The sequence below is a fragment of the Rattus norvegicus genome, chromosome 1, assembly GCF_036323735.1.
Source record: "Rattus norvegicus strain BN/NHsdMcwi chromosome 1, GRCr8, whole genome shotgun sequence".
In the NCBI taxonomy this organism is placed as follows: domain Eukaryota; kingdom Metazoa; phylum Chordata; class Mammalia; order Rodentia; family Muridae; genus Rattus; species Rattus norvegicus.
Window position 1 is genome coordinate 90,670,190 of NC_086019.1, and position 11,184 is coordinate 90,681,373.

The window sequence follows — 11,184 nt, forward strand, 5'->3', positions numbered from 1 at the left end:
TGTATGCATGTATGTACGTATGTATCGATCATCCATGTCTCTATGGGATTTATTAGACTGGCTAAGAGGGTGTGACCACCAGGTAGTACAACAATGGTTGTACCATAATGGAAAAGCCGAGAACTGGATAGTTGTCCATCCATGAGGTTGTTAGCTTTCTTCTGTGCCATGCAGTGCTGCAGTCCTGGAAGGTGCCTGGAAGAGTTGCTGGTATTTCCATCTCTGTCGCAATCCAGAAGAAGTTGGATTTATTACCAGCCCAAGCAACAGATTAAATGAACTGCCAGGGAGAGTGAGGGCAGGCAGGGGGAAAAAAGCACAATTTCCTACTTTCCTGTGTCTGTCAGCATGAGGTGTGACCCATGTTTAGGGAGGGTCTTCCTGCTTCAAGCAACCTGATGAAAAGACTCCTCACAAGAGTTCCCAGCAGCTCGAGTTTTTGTTGATACCAGGTGCAGTCAAGGTAATACCCAAGATCAGCCACCATGATACCCAGACTCTTGACCTCCCTGATAACTTTACATATGTCTATGTCTTAGGGTTTCCATTGCTGTGAAGGGACACCATGACCAAGGCAACTCTTACAAAACAAAACATTTAAATGAGGCGAGCTTACATTTTAGAGTTTTAGTCCATTATCATCATGACAGGAAGCCAGGCAGCGACCAGGCAGACATAGTGTTGGAGGAGCTGTGAGTTCTACATCTTTATCCAAAGGCAGCCAGAAGACTCTCTTCTGCAGGCAGCCAGGAGGAGGCTTTCTTCAATACTGGATAGAGCTTGAGCATTGGAGCCCTCCAGAGCCTGCCTACATAGTAACACACTTCCTCCAACAAGGCCACACCTATTCCAACAAGGCCACACCTCCTAACAGTGCCACTTCCCATAGTCCAAATATATTCACACTATCATATTCCACTCCCTCGCCCCCCATAGATTTGTTCATACACATGAGTTTATAGGGGCTATTTTAGTTTTGGTTTTGTTGCTGTGAAGAGACACTATGACCAAAGCAACTCTTATAAAAGACACCATTTAATTGGGGCTGACTTACAGGTTCAGGAGATCAGTCCGTTAACATCATGGTAGGAATACAGCAGCAGCCAGGCAGAGTACATGGTGCCATAGAAGGAGCTGAGAGTTCTGCATTTTGATCCAACTGCAGCCAGGAGAGACTGGCTTCCACTTGGCTAAGAGGAAGGTCTCAAAACCCATCACCACAGTGACATACTTCCACAACATGGCTATACCTCCTAACTATGCCACTCCCTGGGCCAAGCATATTTAAACCAGCATAGAGGCCATACCTAGCAACACCATAATGCAAAATATATTTAGCATTATTATTTAGGGACTAATTTCAAAAGTCCCTCTAGTCTATACAGTCTCAACAATGTTAAAAGTCCAAAGTTCAAAGTCTCTTCTGAGATTCATCCAACCACTTATCTGTGATCCCCTATAAAACCCAACATCATAGGATATTTATTACCTCTCCAAGATATTATAGTGAGTAAATACTGAACCAAAGCAAGGCAGAAAACCAGCTGGGAGAACTCCAAACTCTATATCTCCATATCTGATTTCAAAGTGATCTTCAGGTCTCCAACTCCTTTCATTTTTGTTGACTGAAACAAATGTCTTTATCTTGGGCTGGTTCCACTTCCTGCTAGCAGTTTTCCTCAGTAGGGATCACATGACTCTGCTTTCTCTAACATCTTTGGGTCTCCAAGGCAACTTCAACTTCATAGTAATCATGCTGTGAAACCATGCCTTCAAAACTAGTACCATCTGGGTGATTCTTACAGATAACACAGTCCAGCTTCCAGCACAAAGTCTATCTCTGGAATAAAACTTTTTTGTGGTCTTAGAAAACACTTCCAAGAAAAATTTACCTCAGTGATGCTCATCCCTTCTTAATCACTGCTAATTCCTTAGCTCTAGCCAGCTAATTAGCATCAATATTTCCAGTAACTTCATCTATGCTTGTTCATTTGTTTTGGTTCATAAAGACTTTTTTTAAAAGTTAAAATTCAGTTTACATCTTGGTCACAGCCCATCTCTCTCCTCTTCCTTAGTCCCATCCTTGCCAATCCCTGTCCCAATTGCCCCCTCCACTTGGGTACCACCTAACCCTGGGACATCTGCTTCATGTAGTACTAGCTATATCCTTTCTCACTGAGGCCTAACCAGGCAGTCTTGGTAAGGATGAGATCCAATGCTAGGAACTATAGACTGAGACAACCCCAGTTCTGTTGGGAGCAGCTAAAGATGGCACGACATCTAGTGGTCTTTTGTGGTATACAACCATAACATGGGTATATAGCCATGTCCCTGGCCTTCTTCTGGCATTTACAAGGCCAGGGTGATAAGCATGTCAATAAGGTATCTCACACCCCACCAATCCTCAGAGGACAAGTTTACAGCCACTGCCTGTTTTGTACTTAAGGTGAGTGCCTTTGTTCCCTGGGGACCCCTGTATCAAGAAAGAGGTGTTCCTGCAATAAATGCTGTTGAGAAGAGCCCAACTGTGTCGCGTCCTCCCTGCTGGTCGAGGTGGGCGCTTCAACTGGTGGCCAAAGTATGGGGACCCGAGAAAATTCTCTTTTCTCGTGAGGGCTCAGAACTTTTCAGCTTCAGGACCGGCGACATAGGTAAGTTCCCAGAAGGGGCAATTAGCTCCTGGGGAATAGGGATCATAAAATTTCCCTAATGGGACAATAAGGTTCTCTGGAGTAAGCAGAGATGATGAAAGGCTTGGTATAAAGGCTACAGAGTAAGGTTCTCTGGTGTAAGCAGAGACGATGAAAGCCTTGGTTTAGAGGCAAAAGGGTTTGTGGAACACGGCAGTGTTGTCTTTCTCATTTGATCCTTTGTGGGTTGGACTAGCACTTTTGCCTTATACTCTTTTTGTGTTGTGGTGTTGCTACTGTTTGAATTGCCATCGTCCAGGAATGCATTTGCTGGGAAGAGCCCACTAATAATGAGCCACAAGATCGTGTGTAAATAAACACGCCAGCTTGCCGTGCTCGTAAATCGATCGTAAATAAGGTCGTAAAAGCATGGGAAACTCACACTCCACCCTGCTCCTGTCAGCTCTTCAGGAGCTTCTTGGTCAGCATAAGCTTAATATCGAAAAAAAAATCCTGTTGAGTTTTCTTGATGAATATAACCGTTGTGCTACGTGGTTTAGAGTGTCAGGGTCGCTCACTTTAAGAGCATGGGACAAGTTAGGAAAAGATCTGGATAGGGAAACAACAGAGGGCAAGCTTAAACCAGGGACAAAGCTGCGTTGGCATTTGGTTCATGCCTGTTTAGAAGATAAACGATGTGAAGAAGCTGTTAGGACAGGCCAGAAAATCCTTACAGAGCAACAAGAGAGTATGTCAGAAGGAGAGAAAGTTTTGAAGGAAGGAAAGAAAAGAAAGGGAGGAAAAGAAGTAAAAGAAAAGACAGAAAAGACCAAGGAGAGGATAGACAGAGACAGAGATAATAATCAGGACATAGAGACAAAGAAAATATATCCCTCATTAAAGGCATTGACCTTGGGAATGTCTAGTGACTCAGAGCTCAGTGATAATGACTTAGTTGACCTTGAGGAAGAAGCCGCTCAGTATGCGAAAGAGATTTATCATCCTGACTGGCCACATGCATACGCTATGCAGAAACAAGCCAAAGAATTAGATAAGAAAGCAGTTATACCAATGGCACCCCTGCACCTCCGTATAACTTTCAATGTAAAAGGATGGTGAAGCCTGCAGGAGGTACTTGTTTTTGCCCAGAAGTATGGAAAGAGTTAGGATTGAGTTTTCCAATCTTTCTGGATGTAAATGGGCAGCGACATCATGAACCTGTTGACTTTAAAACAATAAAGCAATTAGCAGAGTCAGTCAAAACCTATGGAGTCAACACAGCTTTTGTTATCGCTCAAATTGAGGCTCTTGGCAGATATTGTCTCACCCCTGGAGATTGGGGGAGTTTAGCCAGAGTTTGCCTCTCTCCAGCTATGGAGCAAGTGTAGTGAGTAGGAAATTTAATTTTATGGACCCCGCTCTAGTGTCGGTGTGTTGGTTGATAGCCAACATTAATTTTTGAAACATAGTGTTTTATCTGTGCTTGTGCTCCCAGCCCACACAGTAGGGGAGAGCGAAACTAGCTGCAGAGCTGCTGCCGCGAGCATGGGGACTTCTCATTATCACCCAATTTTTCTGGCCCTTCAAGAGCTGTTTGAAAGAAAAAGGCATAGGATAAAGAGAAGCACTATAGAGAGATTTCTTAGTGAATGCGAAGCCACTTGCACCATGGTTTTGCTGTCTCTGGGAGTCTCATGGTGGACAGCTGAGATAAGCTGGGGAAAAGATGTAAATTTTGCTTGGGAGCAAGGAAACTTAAAGGGACAGACTGTGTTAGAAATGCTACAGGAGGAATGATCTGAAAAGGCTGAGAGCGAGGTGGGGAAGGACTCTAAGGAAAACAAGAACAAGAAAGGAATTTCTGCCTTTAGTGGCCTGACCTTCAACACTTGCTCACAGAAGGAGAGCGTTCATTAAGAGAAGTTCTTTAAGGGAGCCTGCCTTATCTGCTGGCCTTATTCCAAGAGAGGAGTCAGTCTCCAACATTAAGTTACATGGGGAGCGCATTTGATCCTATCCACTCAGCAGCCAGTTTCTGCCCCTATGGCTAAAATGCCCCAGGTTTGGGGACAGGGGAGCCCCTAAAATAGTTTCAAAAAGAATCTACAACAAACTGTGAAAAACTTTGTTTTGCCAGTCAAAATTTAGAATTCAGGTTTTAATTTCAGATGATAAGAGGAGAAAGTCTTGGCACCGGTTCTTCAGCTTACTCCAATTAGAGGCTGTGGCCAAGGTCAAGATTAATGTTTTTTTTTCCTTGGGCCTTTAGGCCACTGAGACAGTTTGATAAAGGGCTGCTACTGAGGTCCCGAAAGGGAAAATGCCCCACCAATCTGACTTAAGGTTATTTTGCTTTCAGCTAAAGATTGTGGCACCCTGGAAGCAGTTTATGCTAAAGTGGTTAAGGTGCTTGAAAACAATCAATTGTTTATAGCACCAGAAAAGGTTCAAATAGGCAAAAAGGGAGAGTATTTAGGAACAAAGATTACTCCTCTTAGTATTTCCCCTCAGAAAATTGAATTACGAAAAGATCATTTAAAAACATTAAATGACTTTCAAAAGTTACTAGGAAGCACAAATTGGATTCGACCCTATAAAAATGCCTAATGTAGATTTACAGCCACTCTATGAGATCCTGAAATGGGATTCCCAGCTTACTTCACCCCTGCTTTAACCAAGGAAGCACGATTATCCTTGAGAAAAGTAGAAGAAAGACTGGAAAAGGCAATGCTAAGAAGGTACAAGGAAAAGGAGGATCTCTTTTTGTGTATACTGAGAACCTTTAGTTAGCCTACAGGAGTGCTATGGCAACAAGGACCACTTCTGTGGATTTATCCCCATATTTCACCTAATAAGACCCTTGAATATTACCCTTCTGCTGTTGCACAGCTTGCTGTGTTAGGTGTTAAATCTTGTATTCAGCATTTTGGTATTTTACCCAAGAAAATTATTATACCATATACTGCTGAAAAGCTCTCAGGGAGAACTTTCCCTCAGGATGGAGACCCTCCAACTCCAAAGACCAGACCGAGACACCACAGGATGCAATCAGCAAGAGGATTTGGTTTATTGTCGGGATACACAGGCACAGGCACCTGCGGGTGCTTCAGTCACTCGGGGGACTGGCGCGCCCCACGGAACCAAGGATGGGCTTTTTATAGGATTCTGGGGAGCAGAAGCAAGCATACAGAAGCAGATGTATGGTTACAGGGATATAATTGGTGGATTCTAATGTGGCAAGGGTTCAGCCCGGGGGGCAAGTTTCCTAGCTACCTTCCTGAAACATAACGGCTGACTCGGTCCCCCAAGGGTTCAGCCCGGGGGCAAGTTTCCTAGCTACCTTCCTGGAACATAACGACTGACTCGGCCCCCCACCAGGGTGTGGGACCTCTCCCGGGGCTTTTCTCATTGTCAGGTGCTCAACCGCAGTCGTCCTGTTGCCAGGCCTTCAACCAAACATATCTTGCTTGGCAGCCGCTGTGTACTCAGTGTTCTAACCTTTCCCTGAACCAGTCATCTTAAGTACAGCCTTGCAAAATGGCGTTACTGCTGCTAAGCTGGGGTCTTTCATTCCCCCATTTTTTTTTTGCTAACTTTGAGTGAAATCTTTCACTCGACTTGGTCAAGAAATTTCTGTCTGGTGGGGGCTTATTTCCCCACTGACTCTAGGCCACAAAAGGGCTAGGAGGAGCCACGTAGGAGTTTTAACTTTAAGGGGTTTGGAGTGCGCTGAACTCTCCATGTCTGGGGTGTAGTGTTGTGATTAGTCAATTCCTCAGACCGGACTGCCTTGACGTGTGGTGCGTGGATCTAAGCCGAGACTCCGTCTACCTTTAGGGCGGTCGGGGTAGTCAGGAGGACGGTGTAGGGTCCTTTCCACCGTGGCTCGAGATTCTTGGTCTGGTGTCTGCGCACCCACACGGTGTCTCCAATCTGGAACGGGTGTGGCACCACCGGATGCTCAAGCTTGTCCTGGTAAGCAGCGGCCAAAGGTCTCCAGACGTCTCTCTGTACAATCTGTAGGGCCTGTAAGTGGGCCCTCAGAGAAGGGCTGTCAGCAAAATCAGCAATGTTTGAATCAAAGAAATGGACAAATGGGGGTGGTGCTCCATACATTATTTCAAAAGGAGTTAGACCATGGGGGCCCGGGGTATTCCGGGCCTGATATAGAACTAGGGGAAGGAGGGCCACCCAATCCTTTGAGCCAGTTGCAAGCGTAAGTTTGGATAAAGTCTCCTTAATTGTTCTATTTATGTGTTCTACCTGACCTGAACTCTGGGGTCTATAGGCACAATGTAATTTCCAATCAATCCCCAGCAATTTGGCCACCAACTGACTTACTTGGGAGACGAAAGCGGGCCCGTTGTCCGACCCCAACGCTTGAGGCATGCCATACCTGGGAAAGATTTCCTCGAGGAGCTTCTTGGTGACCATTTTTGTAGTCTCGTGTTTTGTGGGGAAGGCTTCGACCCATCCTGAGAAGGTGTCTACAAAAACTAGGAGATACTTGTATCCATATATACCTGGTTTAATTTCAGTAAAATCAATTTCCCAATGGATGTCGGGACGGTGTCCCCTAGGACGAACACCTTGTCCAATCATGGTCCTTCCCGGGTTAACCTGAGTGCACGCTTTGCAACTCTCAGTCACCTTTTGTATCGCTTTGTCCCGATTCAAAAAAACACAGATTTATCTCTTCCCGATCTAGTAAGGTTTTTATCTTCATAAACCCCAAATGGGTTAATTTATGTAAAAAGGAGATCAATTCAAAAGTCCTTTGTAGACCCACTGTTTTAGTTGAGGGTGGTAGATGGCCCCCATTTTTTTTAGGAGCTCTATGTCCTCATGGGCATAAACCCAACTGGTTTGTCCCACTGGTGGGGGCGTGGGTTGGTCTGGGCTATTTAAGGGCAAGATTTGTTTGCTCATGGCCCCTTCTCCCGCCGTGGCATCGGCCAGCCGGTTTCTTCGTGCCTCTGGGTTGTGCCCTTTCTGGTGTCCTGGACAATGTATAATACTCAGTCTTTTGGGCAAGAATAGGGCTTCTAAGAGGGCCAGAATTTTAGCCTTATTTTTAATATCTTTACCCTCAGATGTGAGCAGCCCCCGCCTCTGCTAGATCTCCCCGTGGATGTGTGTTGTGGCAAAGGCATAACGGCTGTCTGTATATATATTTAGCCTCTTACCTTTTGTCATCTTGAGCGCCTGAGTCAAGGCGATGAGTTCAGCCCGTTGTGCGGAGGTACCAGCAGGCAGGGCTTTCGCCCAAATCACTTTGTCCTCCGTAGTGACCGCAGCTCTAGCCTTTCGCTCTCCCTCTGCCAAGAAGCTGTTGTCATCCGTGTACCATGTGTGGTCAGCATTCTGAAGAGGCTGGTCCGATAGGTCCGGCCTGGTTCCATGTACTTCTGCAAGGATTTGTAGGCAGTCATGCTGTTCTGCCTCCTCTGGTAGAGGAAGCAAGGTGGCAGGATTGAGGGCGACTACGGGCCCAAACTGAACCCGTTCTGCATCCAGTAACAAGGCTTGGTAGTGGGTCATGCGAGAATTAGAGAGCCAGCGGTCTGGGGGCTGCTTTACCAAGGCCTCCACTGCGTGGGGTGCTAGGATGGTGAGTGGCTGTCCCAGGGTCAATTTTCCAGCGTCCTTGATCAGGACAGCAATAGCAGCCACCATCCTTAGGCACGGTGGCCAGCCGGAGGCCACAGGGTCCAATTTCTTAGACAGGTAGGCCACAGGGCGTTTCTAGGGTCCCAACCTTTGTGTTAGGACCCCTTTAGCATACCCCTGTTTCTCATTGATGAACAGTTACTGAGCAAATTGTAAGGGTTTGGAACAGTCGGATGAATATCTTCTATCCTCTTGTTGACCTTTCTCAAGTCTTGTACTGGCCTATAATCTCCAGTGCCGGGTTTCTTAATAGGCAGAAGAGGCGTATTCCAAGGCGACCGGCAGGGGATTAGGATGCCTTGATCTAGAAGCCTCGTAATGTGAGGCCTTATACCTTGATAAGCTTCATGTGACAGGGGGTATTGTTTTATGGAGACTGGAGTTGTAGTGGCCTTTAACTGTATAATTAAGGGGGGCTGTTGGAGCGCCAACCCCATCCCACCAGTCTCTGCCCAAGCCAGTGGAAAATTCGTGACCCAAGTGTCTATTTCTAGGGATTGTGGCTTGTCCTGTCCCGGTTCATATAGTCTATATTTATCCTCTAATTGTAGGGTTAGAACTTGAAGGGGAGTTCCATGGGGGCCAGTTATTCGGGCCCCTCCTTCCTCAAAATGAATTTGTGCTTTTAGTTTGGTGAGCAGGTCACGGCCCAGCAGAGGGTACGGGCAGTCCGGAACATGTAAGAAGGAATGGGTCACCTTACCGGTAGCCAGCTGAACCCGGCGGTCCGTAGTCCATCGGTATTGTTTCTCACCAGTAGCTCTTTGTAACCAGGCCGTCCGGTCGCTGAGTTGTCCTGAAGCTTGGGTGAGGACTGAATGCTGGGCTCCTGTGTCTATCAGGAAAGTAACCGGCTGCCCCCCAACTTTAAGCGTTACCCTGGGCTCAGGGGGGGGGCTCCTGGCCCTGACCTCCCTAATCTTTATCTAGAGCCAAGAGGGAGGTTCGTGGTCGAGGCTTTCGGGGTCCGCCAGGCTTCTTGGGGCACTCTCTGGCCCAGTGCCCTTTCTCTTTGTAATAGGCACATTGATCTTTATCCAGCTTCAGCCCCTTTCGAGCTCCCCCCCTATCTCCCTTCCTTTCTTGGCCCTGAACTACGGCGGCCAAGATTCGACTCAATTCTTTGTTTCTTTTTTATCTCTCTCTTATTAAAAATCTTTTTAGCTTCTTTAAGTAAATCCTGTAATGTATAGCCCTGCAAATTTTCTAACCTCTGTAACTTAGTCCTGATATCTGGAGCAGCCTGCCAGATGAAGGACATAGAGACACTCGTCATTTGTCCTGGGTCATCTGGGTCATAGGGAGTGTACATACGGTAGGCCTCCTTAAGTCTCTCTAGAAAGGCGGAGGGAGTTTCCCCTGCTTCCTGTAATACCTGTTTTACCTGAGCCAAATTAGTAGGGCGTCGTATAGCCCCTCGGAGACCCGCTAGAAGCAACTGGCGATAAAGGCGTAGGTGTCCCTTACCTTCAGCTGTATTAAAATCCCAGTTTGGTCTCTTAAGTGGGAATGCAGCATCAATTTCCTCAGGCAGCTGGGTGGGACGCCCATCATCTCCCAGAACATGTTTTCTGGCCTCTAGGAACACTCTTTGTTTTTCTTCTGAGGTTAAGAGGGCCTGTAAGAGCTGTTGGCAGTCATCCCAAGTAGGCTGGTGGGTAAGTAAAACAGATTCTATTAGGTCGGTGAGTGCCACCAGATCTTTGGAGAAAGAAGGGTTGTGTTGTTTCCAATTGTAAATGTCAGCTGCTGAAAACGGCCAGTATTGGGTCTGGCCACCGGTTCCCTGTCTAAGTGGGAAAGCCTGGGAGGTTGAATCTGGCATCACCTCGCGCTTATTGCGCAATCTCCCTGCGACAGGGGAGAAACCCTTATCAGACTGTGGCCTGGCAACTGATCTGGCCGGCGGCTCTGCCTCCTCCGTTTTAGCCGGGCCTGTCAGAGAGAAGATCTATGAGAGGGGAGTTTAGGTCTGCCGGGAGGACAGGTTTCTTAGAAGGCTCTGATTTCACAAAGGTAGAGACTGTCCCATGTTAGTTTTAAGGAAGATTAGGACACAGAGAAAACAAACAACACCAACAGTCAAACAAACAACAGACAGGCGTGCTGCACGGCTTTGGTACCAAACTGAAAGCAAAAAGTCAGATGGAGGTGGCAAAAGTCCGGGGCCCTCTGAAAGCCAAAAATACAGACAGAGGTGCCGTAAGTCCGGATCCTCCTCCTCTAACCAGAGTCCCAGATTGGGCCCCGAAAAGTCGGGCCCCTAACACCCTTGGAACGTCTTCCAGGGCTGCGGGGCGAGAAGTCCGAGCTCGTCAGCTCCTTCTTCGTCCCGCCCAAATTCCAAACAACCTGGCTGAGCGCTCACAGAACAGACCTGGCTGAGTGCTCACAGAACCTGGCTGAGCGCTCACAGAACAGACCTGGCTGAGCTCCCACAGAACAGACCTGGCTGAGCGCTCACAGAACAGACCTGATTGAGCGCTCACAGAACAGACCTGGCTGAGCGCTCACAGAACAGACCTGGCCGAGCGCTCACAGAACAGACCTGGCTGAGCGCTCACAGAACAGACAGAATAAGGCAGAACGAGACAGAATCAGACAGACGTCGGCCGGCTTACCTCCCAGTGGGTGGTCGGTGGTCCCTGGGTGGAGGATCTCCTTTCCCGGCCAACGCACCAAATGAAAAGCTCTCAGGGAGAACTTTCCCTCGGGATGGAGACCCTCCAACTCCAAAGACCAGACCGAGACACCACAGGATGCAATCAGCAAGAGGATTTGGTTTATTGTCGGGATACACAGGCAGGCACCTGCGGGCGCTTCAGTCACTCGGGGGACTGGCGCGCCCCACGGAACCAAGGATGGGCTTTTTATAGGATTCTGG

The 11,184-nt window shown here is 47.4% G+C and overlaps 1 protein-coding gene across 4 annotated transcripts; it reads right to left on the reverse strand.

Annotated features, from left to right (window-relative positions):
* Nucleotides 1-5,675: 5,675 nt before the first annotated feature.
* LOC134485105 (protein NYNRIN-like) lies at nucleotides 5,676-10,700 on the reverse strand. Of its 4 annotated transcripts, none has more exons than XM_063280920.1 (3): nucleotides 7,817-10,691; nucleotides 7,027-7,117; nucleotides 5,676-6,681 (listed from the first exon to the last, which is right to left on the reverse strand). In XM_063280920.1, the coding sequence occupies exons 1-3, from the start codon at nucleotides 8,304-8,306 to the stop codon at nucleotides 6,441-6,443; spliced, it is 822 nt and encodes a 273-aa protein (XP_063136990.1). In that variant the 5' UTR covers nucleotides 8,307-10,691; the 3' UTR covers nucleotides 5,676-6,440. The 4 variants fall into 4 exon arrangements, with proteins under 4 accessions (XP_063136990.1, XP_063136989.1, XP_063136986.1 ...); XM_063280919.1 differs by having other exon boundaries at nucleotides 7,027-7,126; XM_063280916.1 differs by having other exon boundaries at nucleotides 5,676-7,126; nucleotides 7,817-10,700.
* Nucleotides 10,701-11,184: the final 484 nt, after the last annotated feature.

What these genes read in the sequence shown, in the direction of transcription:
- LOC134485105 (XM_063280916.1), bottom strand. Translation starts at nt 8,306, where the DNA reads ATGGTGGCTGCTATTGCTGTCCTGATCAAGGACGCTGGAAAATTGACC. An exon ending in GGCGCTCAAGATGACAAAAG is followed by an intron (nt 7,127 to 7,816) that starts GTAAGAGGCTAA and finishes AGTATCTCCTAG; the next exon opens with TTTTTGTAGACACCTTCTCA.